Source organism: Xiphophorus maculatus, chromosome 20 (assembly GCF_002775205.1).
Source record: "Xiphophorus maculatus strain JP 163 A chromosome 20, X_maculatus-5.0-male, whole genome shotgun sequence".
Taxonomy (NCBI): domain Eukaryota; kingdom Metazoa; phylum Chordata; class Actinopteri; order Cyprinodontiformes; family Poeciliidae; genus Xiphophorus; species Xiphophorus maculatus.
The window spans coordinates 16,530,542-16,549,543 of record NC_036462.1 but is presented as its reverse complement, the minus strand read 5'-3'; the positions used below and the strand labels follow the sequence as shown (position 1 = coordinate 16,549,543).

The 19,002-nt window shown below is 36.2% G+C and overlaps 1 protein-coding gene across 4 annotated transcripts in view; it reads left to right on the top strand.

Moving 5' to 3' along the window:
- LOC102218680 (SLIT-ROBO Rho GTPase-activating protein 3-like) overlaps positions 1 to 4,993 on the top strand; it is a 39,969-nt gene extending 34,976 nt beyond the window's left edge. For 2 of the 4 annotated variants that reach the window (XM_023324979.1, XM_023324977.1), the window contains exons 21-22: positions 632 to 950; positions 1,613 to 4,993. In XM_023324979.1, the coding sequence (XP_023180747.1) occupies positions 632 to 950; positions 1,613 to 2,077 (784 nt within the window). In that variant the 3' untranslated portion in view covers positions 2,078 to 4,993. Of the gene's footprint in view, positions 1 to 631; positions 981 to 1,612 lie in introns of all 4 variants that reach the window. The other 2 variants (XM_023324978.1, XM_014475920.2) reach the window with 1 other exon arrangement.
- Positions 4,994 to 19,002: the final 14,009 nt, after the last annotated feature.

The window sequence follows — 19,002 nt, the reverse complement described above, 5'->3', positions numbered from 1 at the left end:
TTAGACGAGGTATCTCCACTTTCTAGAAAAGTCTGAAATTTGATTTCAGTATTTTCAGGATCTGAGAAAAACTAAATCAGAGTTGGGAAATATTTGTTGTTCCAGACTTATTATCTCTGTTGTTTTAATGTTGTTACATTCCTTCAATCATTCCTTCTTTCTGTCCTTCTTTTCTTAATTGTACCTTTCCATCATCATAAGCTTTTGTTCTTTCCTATGTTGTTTTTCCTCTTTTCCTCGTGTCTTTTTCTTCCTTCTTTGGTCATTGCACCCTTATTTTTGTTTCATCCTTTTCCTACATCTCTTTGTAGTGTCATTCTTATTTCCATTTCCTTCATTCTTTCCATCCTTCCTTCCTTGTTTTTTCCCCTCAGGTTACTTAAAGCCAGCCCACTTAAGAAGTATCTATCACAACTTTATAGTGGGCTTTACTGTATAATATGATAAAATGAACAAATTGGCCTGATAGTCCTGCAAACCTGCATCTTTGTGAAAGGCTGGAATTTTTATATGAAAGATGTATGGGAACTCCCAAGTAAAATACCATGAACAGATATATGATAAGTGAAAAAATTACATTCCTTGTAATGCAAAGAAGTTAATTTCTCTTCTTATAATCCCATTGTGTCAGGGTAAGAGTGCGATCAGATGGAGCCGCAGTTCCCCGCCACAGGAACAATGGTGCCGACAGCCTCAGCCCCACCAGGGCTGCTGACCAGCCGCCCAGGGTAATGCCGCGCCCCTGCAGCCCGCACAAGATAGCCGTCAGCAGGGCCCATGCCGACAGCCCGGAGAAGCGCCGCTTCACCACGTTCGGCAGCTCAGGCTCCATCAACCACCCCGACAGGAAAGCATTTGTTGAGAGTCACTCTCAACGATCATCACCGAGCACAGCACGGCACGGCAGTTTAGGGGACCATAAAGCTCTGGAGGCCGAGGCGCTCGCGGAGGTGAGGGCTGCAACAAGTTATCGAAGTGCAGTTGAGTCAACTCACATTTTTTTGTTGTTGTGTTAAGTGTGTTGCACATGTAATCTTTAGAGGCTTCTGAGAAATGCTTAACTGGAAGCAAGTTGTAAGAAATCTCACATAAAGCTGTTTTTTCATGTGAAATTAAATATTAAACCACTGAAAGATAATTGTTGATTAAAGATAAGAATAATGTGATAAATTATGCCCAAGGATAAACAGGGATGGATGGGTGGATGGGTACATTAGAAACTGAGCTGTATAAAAGATACTACTGTACATCTATTGACTTGCATTGTAGAATGCAGGAGGTTATGTGCTGGTGGTTAGCCATTTTCAAAAAAGTAGCTGTAGCAAATGTTTACATTTTGTATTATGGGATGTTTTTTAGAGGGAAGGTTAAGTTGCAATACATTTAGTAAATAGCATTCTATTATTTATATAAGTTTTATCTTAACTGTTAGCTTTGAAACACACTCAAGGTATGTTTTTGATGAGGAAATGACATTATTACATGATTTAAAACTCAAGAAAGTCAATAGTGCATAACACCTCTCTTTAGAAATAAAATTGAAATTTAGTTACTTATTTTCTGGTTCATTGATTTTCATAAAAATAAACAGTTTTCTTCTTTTCTTTGTTAGGACATAGAGAAAACAATGAATACAGCTCTGCATGAATTGCGAGAGCTAGAGCGGCAGAATGTAGCCAAACATGCCCCCGATGTTGTCCTGGACACCCTGGAGCCTCTCAAGCACCCTGGTGCTGCCCAGGAAATGTCTGCCAGCCCCCTGCACACCATGGTGATCAGGGACCCGGATGCAGCCCAGCGACGTTGCAGCAGCAGCTCCTCCTCTGAGACCATGACCACTTTCAAACCAGCTCTGTCGTCACGTAGACCGAGCGCTCCTCTAAGGCCCCCGCCGGTCAGGCCTGTCCGACCGGCTCCAGTGATTGGACCTGGCCAGGTACCGCACCGCTCCAGCAGCTCCAGCTCTTCTGGTCTGGGCAGTCCTGGCATCACCCCCACTGAAAGGGTGTTTCCTAAAGCACCCTCCCCATCGCCGTCCACGTCCTCTTCATCCTCCGACAAACAGGGTAACATGTAGCTCCAATTTACCAGCTGTCAAGAACAATGTGGATAATGAATGATATCGGCACGGCCCTACAGGTCGTCTTTACATCAATAACAAACGACAACACCCATTTTGTCCAAATATTTCCCCACTAATCTTGTACAAGGTACGCTTGCTGCTTCTGGTTTCTTCTTATACCACCTGGAAGCAAGTAACTGTACTGTTTAACAGTGATTATATTACACAGAAATAGGAATTAAAACTATAAAAATTACTTAATAGACTCATACAAAGCTGGACTAAAGAGATGCACTGGAGAATATTTCTGTTTACTGAGATATGAAACGTCTCGCTGAAACAATATTAGATTACAAAGATGCTGTGAGCTTGTGCTTTGTGTCTGGTTTCCTGCTCCATTACCATGAAACACTTACGGGAATACTACACCACTTACCATGTAGACATCCAGACTGTGCTGGGGGTCTTATGTGTGAATAGTTCCTTCAGAACCACTTATGTTGATGGAGAGAGGTTAATGTTGAGAAAACTGTCCCACTTTGGAACAATATTGGAAGACAACATGACTGAGGGACGATATCCACTGCCTCAAGCTGCAGTTCTTCTGATGAACACAGAATGTTGGTTCTGTGGGAATTAAGCCTGTCGTATTTGCCTTGACAACAGCTTCAAAGCATAGAGCATTTGGAAATATACACAGTCAGATATGTTGGTTACAATTTTCAAAAATCTGGGAAATGCTGCAGGCCCTGGTGAAACTCATGGCAGCACAAGGACTTGGCTGGCACTGACAGCCAACTAAAGCACAAATGTAACAAAATGGCTCCACCCACTGTTGTGATCCCAACTGGTGCTTTAGTTTAGGGATTCAGCAGCATCAGTACCATTCATCCACCTCATTGTGCCATTTTTTTAAAAATATCCTGATATTTGATAAATACAGTATTTTGCAAAAGTTTTCAAACCCCCGCACTTTTTCACATCATCATGTTACAGCCGCATACCACAACGTTGTGTGATTATTAGGGAGATTTTTTTATTCTAATTTATTTGAATAAACCAACACAAAGTTATGCTTTATTTTAAAGTGGAAGGAAAAGTATACATGTTTTTCTGAATTGTATACAAATAAGAGTATGAAAAGTAAATTTGTTAAATTTTAAAGGGTTGATTGAGCACTTTAGCTTCAAGTCTTTTGCAATAAGTCTGTGCTTTCTTTGAACATTCTTCTTTGGAAAACATCCGACTCAATCGTTTCATCTGAGAATATATGAATGGTAAAGTTCAAGTTTTTGAGCTGATTCTAAATTGGATTTATAGCAAGACTTTGAATGGAGCATTCTATCACATGAAGATAGATTGGATATAGACAATTGCAATGTGGCTCTCCCTTTATGTTTAGGGTTATTGTGTTGCTCTAACATGAACATCTGTACCAGGCTAAGGTCCTTGAAGACAGTCATTTTCAGAACCCTGGACTTCAGGCCCTGCTGAACTTAATGTTTGATGTGTCTCTGCTTCAGCCCCCCTGATTAAAACTGATTAGATTACCACCTCAGCATGCCTCCATGTCCTGCAGAGGATTGTTAACCACCCATTAATTTAAGGCACATTTGCTACATCAGGAAAATATGAACTGAACTGTTCATTGTTCATTGTGATGCGTGGAGATACTTTTACTGCATTCATACCTTTTTCATGAGGGTTGAATATTTCAGTTTTGCTCTAACGTAACCACAGGGCATACTGTGGATTTCTTCTTCTACCCCTTTGAGACCAGATTTCTTAAGTGCAAGGCTAACAAATTGTCATGTTAACCTATTGGATCTTTGTTGCTACTCCAGAGTCACCATGGACCTCTTGGTTTAATGCTCCAGTTGCTTGGATTGCAGTTTCCAGCAAAGCAGTTCAAAGCTTGGGATTTGTTTTTATAGCCTTGACCTAATCAGTTTTGTAATCTGCTGTGTTCCTCGGTTTTCTTGATGCTGCTTGTCTGTTATATTTTAATAGAAAAATTTATTTTGTGCTAAGTTTAAATAACACACAGGTTGACTATTTTCTAAATTGGTGATTTTGAAAGTAGTTCGTTGCACTGGATATTATTTTGGGGTGTCAGAGTAAAAGGAACAGAATAGAAAAATACACACTTTTCCGTGTTGGTTATTTATATCATATTCCAACTAATTACACAAATTTGTGGTTTCAATGTGTCAAAAAAAAATTCAGGGGGTTAAAATTGCTTTTGTAGTGGACATTATAGTGGGTTTTGTATGTGTCTTTGTTTTAAAGAAGACCAAAATTTAACATCTCATCTTTACTGCTTTTTCATTCTTCATCTGTCACTTTCAGAAATGTCCAGGGGGTGGCAGTATAGACCAAGTTATAATGGTGCACAAGACATGAACCGTTAGCATTGCATTCTAGCTTTCATGATCATTTCTGTAACAAAAAGGATGAAGTAAAGTTTACTTTGATTCAATAAACAATATCCTTATCTCTTTTTACCACATTATTAGCTGTGTTACCTCTAAAATAAGTAAGACACTTGCACAATTCAGTTGAATGACGCACTAATAAACTACATGGAGCTGAGCTGTTTGTAGGTTCTGTGTCTCCAACCTGAAGCTGCACTAGAAACTAGCTTGTCCAGGTTGTATTGGGTCTTTGCAGGCTGTTACTGTTGCTTTCTCTTGATGACATGTGTTACCCCTCCTCCAGAGGGTTGATCAACATCTCTTTAAAGTGTAAAAGGTACATACGATGGGACGACTTAACACCTACTGCTAAATATTGCTTGTAAATATAACATTGTATCATAGGAACAGGATATATACAGTATATATGTATTATGTGTAATGTGTAGATTTTTGTAATTCTTATCCTTGCACAGAGATTACCTGAACAATAAACTGAAAAAGTCTCAAACATTGAGCAAGGCTCCATGTTGTTCTTAACATCATGTTTAGCTTCTCTGTGTGTTATTGATTTGAAAGATACTTTTATTATTCCCTGTTAATACAACACAATTCATATGCTTTAAATTAAAAGGACATTTTAGTGCCACCTGCCGACCAAAATAAAAACTGAACTCGCATGCATTTTCTGCAATTTGTAGGTTTTGTGTTTATAATAATTATCAATTAATAATTATTTAAGATTTGTTGTTGTACAACTTATTTCACATGGCTGCTGGATAGAGAGGCATTGTCAAAGTAAAACTTGTAACAAAATTAAGTTGATTTGATCAAGTATTGAAGAATCTTAAAGTTCCTAATTATATGAAGTGTGTTTTCCAGGCTTCCTACACAGTCTTCAAAACTCATCTAAAGTTTGAAATGTTCTTTTATCGCTTTCCAGGTCTTTCCAGGAAATGTATGGAAAGAGGAACATTCAGTTTTTCTTCATGATTGATTTTCTAAAGAAAAAAATGATATATTAAACATACTGCAATGTTCATTTAATGCAGTGATTTTAATTTTAACATTTTACCCATTGGTATTTTGGTCCTTTAAAAATGGCAGCAATTAAAAATCAAAATGGCCATGCCATAGCTTTTTGGACTTTAGAACCTAAAATTTAGTCACCAGGTTTGGTTATAAAGTTGTGAAGCATTAAAACTGCATGTTTTTCTCCCAAGCAAAGTAAATATACAAAAGTTTATAAATCTGCATTTGGTATTTGACACTGCAATCCTTCGGCAAATACAAGAAGTACAAATTTTGACTTAAAGCTGTAGTAAGCTGATCCAGATGCCCACTAAATTGTATGACTGTGCTAAATCAGTCTATGTGAAGACTCCTGATGCTTATTTATTTGTATTTGTTTTCCAGAAGCCTGGTGTGATTAAACCAAAAACGTATAAATTGAAGCTATGAGTATGCATTATGGAGACACATGCACCTGCTGTCTTGATTTTTTTTCTTCTTTAAAATAGGCCAGTAAACCCCCAGAGGATCACAAGATTAATTTTAAAAAAACTGGAAATAAAACAGAAACAAAGTTATGTCAGCTGTTTTACTTCACATTAATTTTCCCCCCAGTACAGGACAAGCACAGTTAATTTCCAGTTTTTTAAAAAAAAAACATGATGCAGGTCTCATTTCCTGCAGCAGATGTGCAAAATCTTCATATGGGAAAGTTTCAGGCTTAACTTAACAAAACTTAGGTTAAAAAGAGAAGAACTGAAGAAAAATGTTTGATTAGATTTTTACAATTTATTGCTTCAGTCATTGCCAGTGTGCTTCCATGCTCTTACTGGTCACTGTTTTGGAAATGTAATGTTGCAAACCTTTCAGCAGCGAATCAACCTCCGCTCTGAGGCAGTGTGGCTATGCAAACATAATACAATGAATGCTTTATGTTTGATTTCCTCTTCAAAACTAAAACTGGCAGGTGTTTCACTTTCCATAACCTTATCAGGAGTAGTTTAAAAGGCTTTTTGTTTGTTTGTTTCTGTTTTTTTTTTTTTTTTTTGTCATGACCGGCCCCCAGGATCACCTTTAATTCAGTTAGGTTTGTTTATTGGGTTTTAAGTGAGAATATAACCAGATTAGCACTTGGAACCAGGCCTGAATGGCTCAGGGAAGAAGGAACAGGCTACTTGTACATAAGCAGCCGACTGTCCGGCTATCGCCTCTTTGTTCAAAAGGTTTTTTCATTAGTGCTGTGATATGATTAGTAAGGCCAGCAGGTTTGAAGCAGATATAAGGTGAGAACCATCAATCAATATCAGGAAACGGAATGGTACTAGAGTTATGAAGATAAACATGTAAGTTCACATGTTTATTTGATCAGTTATTCTGGGAGCATATTATACTGTTTATATTTTACATTTTATGTACTATACATTTTATGTCTATATTACATCTTATGTAAAATATACAAAAATATACATGTAACTTATATGTTTACTTTGCATAAATATTCATACATCATGTTAAAACCACAAACAAAATAAGCTTTTCTAAAATATATTTGTGACAGAAAACACAAATTAGTTTTTTAAAAATTATATTCATAAACATCTGCCTAAGAGAGTAGTTATAAATATTTACTGTTTCAGACCAAAATCCTGTCTGGTTGTCACGTGATAACTTTATATAAAGTACACATTGTCAGCAACATTGGTAGACAGATGTGTAACTGTGTGCTTCATGTTTTTGATCGTTCTCATGTGGCCATATGGAAAGACACCAGCTAGGCTTGGCAAATGTCTCCATCTGTTAACCACAGTTTATACATAAATACCAGCCTCTGAATGAAAAGTTGTTCTAGGAGACATGAAAGAGATACAGAAGGATCGATAAAGGTTAAGGCCACCTGACAAAATGCATGAATAATTTTACTTACTTATATTGTTTAGGTTCCAACTGACACCGTTTGAATGCTGTATCATACTGGTACATTTTTAAAACCATAAGTCTTAATAAGGGATAAATTGACTCAATCTTATTTACAAATCAAATATTACAAAGACATACTGATGTTTATATTATGAAGAAGGGAGAAATATTTGGAGAAAACTTGTGTCCACAAATTTTCCTCAGTACAAAAAAATGGAGAAAAGGGGGGAAGATATGGCTGCCAGCTTCATTGCCTTAATGTCAATTTATATATAATTTTAAAACAATAACTAGAAGTGTTACTTTATTTTGTTGTGTATCCTCAAACAACTCAGCTCCAATAGTCATTGAAAGCAGGTTTCAGGTCACAATAGACATTGAGATTAATGATCTCCTTGCACAAGATAGAACAAAAAAAAAAGAACACAAATTGTTTACACAAATAATTTGTCAAGGTTGCTTGCAGACTAATAGCTCCCATTATAAACTGAATCTCTCTGTTAGTGGTAGATTAGCTCTGAGGAAACATTTGTTTGTTGCTGATGCATGTAATTTGCACATTTTCTTGGTACTCACTTGATTGATTGGGGTCCATTAAAAGTATCAATTTACCTTTTGATCTAACTTTTTCTGGCAATCTTTTTATGCAATTAACTGGCAAGATTCTTGTCAGAACTCAGCTTGCAGTTTTAGGTTGTTGAACTGTAACACGCACTGATATAGCTTGTTTTCAAATATATTATTATATTAATGAATGTCAAGCTCTGTATCTAAGATTTTGGTCTTAGATACAGAGCCTGACATTAATATATTTGAAAGCAGGTTGCAAATAGTTTATTTGCAACCTGCAAATAAACTATTTATTTATCTCTGGTTTCCTTTAAAATCTCAAAGCATGGAAGGTTTATTTTTTTCTAAAAGCACAAGAGTGACAAACTGCTAAAATGTCTAATGAAGATATTTGACACCAAATTCTTATTAATTCATCTTCTTAAATTTTTTCTTATATGGTAGGATGAAAAAACGTCTTGAAACTGTATTAGAATTAACCTCCATTATAAACTGCATATCCACATATTACTTATTTCAAGCCAATTTTTTTCTCAATGTTATCATCATTGTTATATTAGACACTCTTATACAACATTATACATAAATCTACAATTTAGAACAACCAGGAACAGACAAAAACCACAACCTCTCCAAATTCTCTCAGAATACATGACTAAGGCCCCATTTGGTGGCATCATCTCATTAAGACTGCACTGCTGCTACCACATTTCTTCACACAGCATCCAGGATCCATAAGTGCTGCTATCAAAGTTATCAATCACCATAATCTCATCACTAATGGTTTGTGCATTCTTGAAATGACATTTTGCATTAGCGCCCTGTTTTCTTTACGGCCCCCACAATACCTCTTCAAAACCTTGCATAGACCATTCATGATCTGTCCCACTTTTATTGTGGTGAGGTGAAATTTAATACGTTATGCTTCTTACTTTAGCTGTTCCTTTCTCTATATTTTGCAGAAAGAAATGCAATCACTCCTATGTATTAATGAACAGTTATGTTTTTTAGGTCCACATCTTTATATATTTTTTAATTGAATTGAAATGTATTAATACTCATATTTCTGTATTGGTCTGATGTAATATTCTAATCAAAAATATGTTTTCATTAGCTATAAGTGGAAAATCATCATAATATTTAACAGAATTAAAGGAAACATCAGTCTGTGTATGATTAACATATTTAATTTATTTCACTTAGTTAACTGATGTATTGAGATAAATGTACTTTTCTGTGATACTCTAATTTAGCAAACAGTTTATATGGCACATTGTCACTATTATGCACAACTAAAAAATGTCAGTGATAATGGAACACTTTTTAAAATATCCAAATAGGTACAACACATTTTGCATTTAGTCATTTGCAAAGTTAAATTGTAGCCAAAGAGCTTATTGTTCTCACACAGCTTTATTTTTGTAATGTCAAAATTGTTTCAGGCATTGTGACAGTCTACTTCCCTCGGCCCTAACAACTAATTTCCGAACCTAACCTCACTTGGCCCTCACCAATCCCAACAGGCTGTCTCTTTCGCTTTGTTCTAGTTTCCGATACAATCGAGTCACCACTTTATTCTTCTCTTTTAAACTGAGAAACTGCAACGACTGTTCCCAGCTGAAAAACCCTATCGCTAGTGATGGGTCAGCTCAGTTGGCTTTATCAGACTCTGTTCAGATCATTGAAGTGGTTTTCACTGTCAAGTCAGTGTGTAGGAGTTAACGAGGAGGAATAAATCATAATGAAACCACAATTCCAAAGAGAAATGAGAAAGATACAGTAATGCTGCAATATAATTTTTAAAAAATCCAAAAGAAAGTTTAAGTAAAGGGGGATTATTATCCATTGCAGTTAAATTGACAGTATTAGTATTCTAGTATTCAGAATTCAAATTAGATCCAAACCTGTTCGAGATAAGCAATATAAATGTCCGTCCATTCAGGCACAGTACAATGTGTGATATTTGAGCAGGAATTTTAACACTTTTGAAAATTTGAAGCTAACTCTTACAAAAGAAACTAGGGGAACAAGTACTGCGTATATTTGCTCCATACACATCTCCCATGTTTCTAACTCACAGGAGAGCAAAGAAGTATAGTGCATCGCTGGATGAAATGCTGGTTTTCATCTGAAGTTATTGAAGCAGTCTATGCTGGTAAGAGTTAAAATACCTTCATGATTCTCAAAGCCCATTTTGCTTTGATGTTGAGAGCCACAAAGTTGATGTTTTTCTAGTTATAAAATGTGAAATCAGGTGAATGTATTGCAATTGAACTTTACATCAGGGAACATTTTGCTTGAAGGAACCCAGACAAATTACAAGAGGCACAATGTACTAAAAACACCACATATCAAAAGAGAAAGAAGTGGTGAGATTAACAGTAAAGTGTTTGATTCTAAATCAAAATTTCCATCTTTATTTGCACAGCTCATATAGTTTGACAAAGTTAAGTGGGAAGTCAAATGCAGCATATTTTCAGATAATCTGCTAAAACTAGCTAAAGATACTAAAACAAAAAGAGTCAGCAAAACAGCAGAAATTGAAACCGGGAGAATCAATCCTGCCTCTGGCTTTTCTTACCCCTGCAGTGGGAGAGGTGTCTGTTTCCAATCAGCAGACCGTGGCAGGATAATTCCTGCTTTCCTTCGTTCAGGTTTTTGCCTGATTTTATCTGCTACAACCTGGAGGTGCTGAGGTACCTGACAAACATGGTAAGTCTTTCTGTTAAATAAATATGGCATTTATCCAATACTATGACTAGGTTAACATTTTCAGGTACATGATGACTGGAGGCGCTGATCAACGTGCCAAAGTAACCTTTGCGTGTCAAGGTGATTAGTTTCTCATTCAGTGAGACTCCAGTCTCAGGACACATCAGCAGTGGAACAAATGTGCTTAAGGAAAAATGCAGGCCATTTCTCTCCTGCAGAACGAGGGATATATTTGGATTCAAAGAAAGAAATCTTCCTGCAGGCTCTAACCCCAAAACTTTATTTTCAAGCTGTTTCTTGTCTGAAGACTTTGAAAAGTTATGGGCATGGTGAGAAATGTTGGCCAAGATTTGACATTGGACTGAGGAGTGCGCCAGAAAAATGCTCACCTTTAGATTAATAAGTTGGGGTATTTTTTTTTCAAATTCTTTTTCTCGTCCAGTTCACTTTCCACTCTCCTGACAACCTTCAACATACAGCTGCTTTCCATAAACAAAACTCAGATGAAATCACTACATGCCACCTGACCTGATGAAAGGCAGCAGACTGATATGAAGAAAACCACTTGTGGTGAACACAAAGAACACTTACTACAGCTTTTAAAGAAATATCTTGTAAGTATTTTCAGTATTTATAAAAACAGGTCAAGACAATTTAATGTTTCTCTGAAGGTCTAGTTGTGGCATCATTAACATTAACAGCAGTAGCACCCAAACAGCTGAGCATCACATTTCCATAAACTGCAACAGAACTTGATCCAGACTACAGCTGTGCTTGAGCTATAAAATAGATTTTGACAAGAGTAGTTGCAAATGTATTTTTTTTTTTTTGTATAACTCCATATCATGATACCACAAACTAACGTATTTCATCCTGGTTACTTTAGAAAAAAAAAATCAACTGTCCGATCTGTAGTCTTATTCATAAAACCATATCTAAGAACTCAGGTTTATGTGGCTGGTAATGTTTAGTGTTAGATCGTATTAAAGTTAAATACTATTGAATACGATCACTACGGAGACGCTCGTAACTGCTATTACAGATGCATGGCTTTTGGGTACGTCTCTAACAGCTTTGCAGATCTAGAGAATGAAAGTTCTGCATGTTCTTGTTTGGAAATTAGATTTTCAGTTGAATTTAGGTTTGAACTTTGACTGGGCCACTCTATCGAATGGATATGCTTTGATCTAAACCATACCATGGACCTTTGTCGTACTTCAAGTCTTTTGCAGCCTCTTGAAAGGTTTTCCTTCAGTGTTGCCTTGTCTTTACCTCCATTCATCTTCAAAGCTGACTTACTTTCCTGACTGCATGTTTCACCATGGGGATGATGTGTTCAGAGTGATAGTTTTCCTTTATCTGTCTTTGTGACAGTAGCACAAAGACAGTCGTCTTTGTGCTACTTTGGTTTATGACATCCAATTAAACTAAAATACATTAACATGTAGCTGTAATGTGATAAAATGTCTGCAATGCACTGCATGGTGCATATCTGTGATTAGTTTACCAGTGCTTCCTGATCAAATTCAAGATCATATTCATAAATTATTATTTTGATGAATCAGCATTTTTATGATTTATAAAGTGAAACTGTGGCATGTCTATTCATTGTGGTGTTTCCCACATATTAGATCTTTTTTTTCTGTTTGTTGTCAAAGTGTACACATTTGAATCAGCTGCAGGTTAAATTATCCCATATGTATATTTTAGTTTCGTAAAAGGAGGAAATAAGAAACATCTTTGAGGGAAAAAAAAAGTTTTAATCTTCAATTTAAAGTGAGCTGTGTTGGTCATCCTGGAAACTATCAAAAGAACAAAATACAGCAGAAAATGAAAAACGACTTCCTGACAGATAAGACAGGAACAACTGAAATAAGCAGTGAGTGTTATAATGCTCAACACAAGCCATGTTTCCAGTATCTGAGACTTAATAAAGGTCCTGTCTATAATTGACATGGTATACCTATTTTTTTTAAAGTTATTTTTCCACATATTTTTAGTCTGCCTTCTGGTATTTGTTTGTTCATTTGTTTGTTAATTGAGGATATAAAAAATAGACATGTTCCATCTTTAATTGTTTTCACCTTATCTGTTTGATATTTTGTAATATCTACTCAGTGTCATCAATTGGAGGGTGCTTTATGCATCTATATGTCTGTTTCTAACCTCTGGAAAATGCTATTTTATTTCTCTCACTTGTATGAAAGTGCTGTACTGATAAAGATGGACTTATTGATTGATGTTTGGAAGAAAAACTGGACAATCTGAAGAGTAATGTTACCATAATGAGGCGTTATTAATATGTTGTCTTTCATTTCACAACCCAACAGAAGAACACAGAAATAGAAGGCATGAAGATGTAAAAGACATGGGAGACCACCTAGTTCCTAGTTGGAACTATATTTATCAGGTATTTATCATTATCATTACCCTGTTCTCTCTATAATATCTCCTATTTATTAAAATTAGTTCTTGTTCTTCTAGGACGCAGCTCACAAAATAGTTTATGGTCACCAAAGATTGTGATTTGACATGGATAGAGTTTCATATACCCTATGAGTCGTTTGAGTCTTTGCTAAATTAAACTGCTGAGAGCTTCCCTTGTATCAATTCCATGGATATCAACTTTCTGCGTGCGATATGAGATACAGATGTTGCGTGGCTTTCCCACATTTGAGATGCAGTGCGTCACATATGAAACAGTGAATCTGGAGATTATTTGTTTGCTTAGCCTCTGCTCTTCCTGTGGAACAGCGGTAGGCAGTCACAGAGGACGGTGCCATCAGGATGCAACAGTCTCATGGGTGAGAGAAGCCAAGAGTGGACGGATTGGACTTGTTTAGAGATCAGGAGATTCTGCATTCCTGACCTTATTAAAAGTTAAACTGTGAAAACATCAGCGTGAGTTAACTGCTTAGGGTGCTGAATCTTCAAATGAAAAAGCAATAAAAACAATCAGATAAAACATTGACAGGTGAAGTGGCTATCAGCAGTTCTTTATGATGGAGGCAAACGATGGATCTGGAACACGTGGCAAAGCAGATGAACAATCAGTGACTGTAGTTAAAAGGCTATAGTATGAAAATCTAAGAGGCTCCCACATGGACAAACACTATTATTACATAATGCCCCTTTTCAATAGCTTATCATTTATAAAAGGTGGTCCAAAAGCCACTAACCTTTAACTAAATAAAACATTTCAAAACTTTATATCATGTTATAATGATATTCTCTCATCAAAAACATACATGGAGTGTTACCTTGATTCTATCATCTTCTATCATCTATTTACCCAAAGCTCCTTCTTGGATCTGCAGTCTCCAACCGACTGTCTCCTCACAGAGCATCCCCACTCAGCTCCTCCAGACTAGCAGCAGCAATTAGCAAACATCTGGTGGAATTGCAAGTGTACTGAGCTTATCATACAAGCTACTTTTCTTGAAATCTCGATGTTAGCCATAACATAAGGGCAGTGTAATTGTAGATAGTAATTAATTACATTTACTTGAGTAACTTTTTGGACAAAAATAGCTTTCTGGAGTAGTTTTACGCACATTTACTGATAAGTGTTGCTACTCATTTCAGTAAAATGTGTGAATACTCTACACATTGTGAGTAACAGGCTTGTTTTAATAAAATGCATCAGACAAAAACCTATACGTTATTTCAGAGTGATGCTTCTTATTTGTTCACAAATAATAATCTGGTGTTTTAATATTGTTTTCTATTTCTTCTATCTCTCTTTCTAAAAGTTATGTTTTGATTTGCAAACATGATAGTCTTACAGAAAACCTTCCAATATATATATATATATATTTAATTTATAGTCACCATGATAGGAGTTCTTCTGGACATGAAATCTTTTTTAATGGTAATCTGTCTGTTATGGTGTCAATAAATAATACAACTTTATTAAAGTACAACACATTTTTGGGGGGGAGGTATGGATGTTCTCCTCTTGAATCAGAGTGTTTTCTACTCTTGCTTTCTCCCAAAAGCCCAAAACATGAATGTTTGATTTATTTGAGGCTCTATATTGTGAGTACATGGTTATTTGTCTTTATGTTATATGTGAACACAGTCTTTCCAAAACGAATCAAGACAGCTGGATACCTCTGTCATGGTGTTGTTCGATTAACTTAATACACCCAGCAGGTAAATACATTTATTTGCCACTAATAAAAATTGTTTTCTTTTTTTTTTGTAAAACTTCTGTCATGTTAGCAAACACACCACTATGGAAGATCTGATGACATGTGAATTACAGCTGTTGTTAATTAGCCCCTGACCCTTAATGTACTTTTTACATTAAATGTGCAACCACAATATCTGAGGATTTTTTTCTGCATTGGAAAAGTTTATATTTCCCTGGAGATTAAAAGAATTCATGGTCCTTCTTACATTATGGTTCAAAGAAAAAAATAAAAGGCACATCCAAATATTTTCATCCATCTGCTGCAATAACATACACCAAGTTATTTTCCAGCTTTGGTGTTCATGGCAGGAAATTCAGATCATGTCAGGCTCCTAACAGGTCAACAAGAAAACATAATGCAAAGTTTTGATCCAGTTTACGGAAAATCGAAAATAATAAAAACCAAATGCATCAAAGCTAAATAAGCACACAGAGGGAATCCTTGCAAACACGACCAACCCCTGTGTAAATATTTACAATCTGGTACCAGGATTTGGAGGCAGAAACTTTGTAGTCTTTTTCTTTGTTCCTCCTCTGAACCATCAAACACATCCAGTCATCGAGAAAACCATCCTCCAGTTAAACAAAGCACACAGCACTCGTTGCAGTATAGCTTTCAAAGAGTTGACTGCAGGTGCTGTCCTCTGATCACGTCTGACTTAATCAGAGTAATCCAAATAATCTGAACTAGGCCTTCTGGAAAATTATGCAAATGGCAAAAGTATTAATAACCTCAGAACTTTTCCAGATTTGGTCACATAGCCACAAACTTTGATGTGTTCACTGGAATTTTATGTGATTTTCATATGGAAGGAAAATGTCTTGGTGCAAACATTAAACTTTATTTTTTAAAGCTTTCGACTATTCTATTCATTTTTATATAAAGGCCAGTTTTGTGGAGTGGACAACTGAATACTTTTTCCATTAAACATATTTTCCCACCTGAGCTTAATGCTCTCTGCAGCTCCTCCAGAGTTGCCATGACCCTTTTCTCCATTCAATACATATCCACTATAAGTTAGGTGGACAGTAATGTTTTGCTACCGTTGAGGTTGTACCACCATCTTTCTATTTTGGGATGATAAACTGAATGCTGCTCTGTGATATAATTGAAGCTTGGGATACTGTTGTATAATCTAACTTTGATTAAGCTTATCTGCATCTTTATCCCTGACCTTTCTGCTGTATTCCTTGAATTTTGTGATGTCGATTCACTAAACTAACAAAATTGAGGCCAATCTGAGACCTTCACCAAACACCTGTACTTGTACTGAAATTAAATCCCATACAAGTGATCTATATCTACTGATTATATGACTCATCAAGGGAATTGACTGGACTGAATGTTATTTAGGGTTTCATATTAAAATGGTTTGGGTACTGTAGCACCTCACAATTTTTAGATTTTTATTTCTAAAACCATTTTCCCCTTTTCTTCCATTTGCTGTAAAATACAAAACAGCTTGAGGTTGTTATGTGAAAAAAATTGAAAAGTTATATGAATACTTTTGCAAGCTTCTGTGGTACAGTGGCTTCAATTTAGGGATTAGGGGAGTCATGGAGGAATGGAAAATAAACCAGCATTTGTCAGTACATTTTTCCATGTTAATTTCACCCCTTTATGCTATTAGAGCCCCGAAGAGGGGATGGCAGTTTGTTTACACGTTAAATAATCAAATCTTTAATCCCCAGATTTAAACTTTAGTTCTGCATTTTAACTATGACGATAGCAAATCCTCTCGGGGGGAACAATCTCTTCCATTGCAGCGTGGTTCTGATTAGCTGAGAGACTTTGGGGTGCTGTTCAGTGTCCAGATTTGTTTGTGCAGGTCTATAGGGCATAACTGGAAAAAATTATTACATTTGTTTAGTTTTGACATGACCCCCCGCTGTGTGGGTGGAAGACTCAGCAAAAGGCAGGACACCAGGAACTAAAAATATCTTGTGAATCTGTTTAAGGTTGAAGGATTGCATGCTAATTGGAGGAGATTGCATGAATCAAAGTGGACTTTTCCTTTGATCTTACTAACAATGTTAGTGCAGGCAGGGCAAGGCATCAAAACTGTTTGTACATGAAAAACATTAACGGAAATTTATTTGGTTCATAACTTTTAAAATAAATTTGACAAATAGTTCATTTAAAACAGTGAGGGTTTTTTTTTCAATAAATCTTCTAGAAATGTAATATGTTACTGTATAAGGGATCCAGACAGAGAATATAACCTTAGTTGCTGCATAGTCACGGTCACATCACTAACAAAACTAAAATCTAAATATTGTAGCCTAAAATCTTTCATTTAAAAACTAAGAATTTAGTCTGACCTTATTTTAAAAGTGCAGGCAGTGGTGGAGGTTTTTTTTACCCCTCCAGGGGGTCTTTTGTGGGCTCTAGTGACAGTAGGCTGACAGGAAACGGGGAAGGAGAGGGGGGAAGACATGCGGCAAATATCGTCGGGTCCGGGAGTCGAACCCGCGACGGCCACGTCGAGGATTCAAGGCCTCCAAATATGGGTCACACTAACCCCTACGCCACCACGGCACGCCCGGAGGTTTTTTATAAGGACAATATGGCTCACTGTCCAAGGTGCTGGTTTTTGAATGGAGCGGCACAAGGACATGGAAAAGACACATTGAAACTCATTCACTTGAATTTCAAGTGAATGAGTAGGGGTTCCATGTGAAGTTTATTTTACAAAAAGCACATTTTCATTGCTTGTTTGTATTACGGCCATGTCTTTGTGTATGGAAAAACAGCATTATTTAAACTGGTCAAACCTGCACTGATTCTTAACACACAGATTGACTTGTGAAAAATTTACTGTATTTATAAAAATGGAAAAAGGGGAATTTTTAATGTTAGTAAAATTCATATTAAAATTAAATTTTGTCCCAACTTGGATATTGATTGACTCAGAAGCGAGACCTAGGCCTCTACTAATTCCTTGATAGGAGCTACAGGTCCAGTAAGAAAATGAAAAGGAATAACTAGAGATTCAAATCCTTCATGTTTTTGACGAAACGGTCCTTATCAGCTTGGAGGAAATATGTGGTGCATAAATTTCCAGAGAGATTTTTTTTCCCTTCCTCAGCATATTTTTTTGTGCTTCTTCCAGAGAAGCTGTGCTCCACTTTTCCTGTAAGTATAACCCTTTGATATCCTGTTGGATTTACCTCAAACAACATTTTTGAAACAGGTTTTATCTCCTTTAGAGTTTTTTTTTACGATTTCTAGTGAAAAAATCATCCAGTTCTGTGCAGGAGAACTGGCATGCCATTTGCAATGTTATTTATTTATTTCATTGTGCAGGAACTGTCTCTGGAACATTTGTGCAAAATCGGAAGTCTGGTCACAGGAGGAAATAGTCTTGTTTGGTTAGACATAACACAATTGTTAAGAATTCAAATAATTAAAACCATTTGACATTCACTTCCTCCTTCTTTTTAATGGAAGTTTATTCATTTTACAAAAGAATGGGAACCTTTTTCTTTGAAGTATGTGTTTTCTTCGTACACTGTAGTTACAACACAGGCCCTGCAAATTCTACATGCTCTGCAATATTTTGATCTACTTTTTATCCAGTGTAACTGCAATTATAGGATTTTTTTAAACCATAAATGAAGTTTAAAATTCATATATATATGAGAGGTGTTTCAGTTTCATTGTCCAACCCCTGTATATATACTGTATGTGGTAAAGTAGCTGAATGCCAAAGTATATAAACAGACACAATTCTTTACGTCATGTCCCCTAAAAACATCGCCTACAGTTCATTACTCTTGCAGATCAACTCTCTTGAATCCCCCTCCTCCCAAGTCACCACTCTGGGAAACTGTCGATAAAACATCTTTGGTGTCAGTGAAGTGGGAAGTTGTGGAGGTATTTGTGATCAATTGATTTTACTTCAAAGTTGACTATTTTATGGACAAATCATGCCATGAACATGTACATAATAGCAGAAAAGAACATTTGTTACTTTATATTAATAACCTTGAATTTTTCTCTCAGATCATCTTAGCCGTGACGATGACAAAGACCTTGAATGGGTTTCAGCTGGAGTCATCCAGCTTTACTAAGATTGAGGATGTTATTGGCAATTCATGGGATGGACCTTCTCATATAT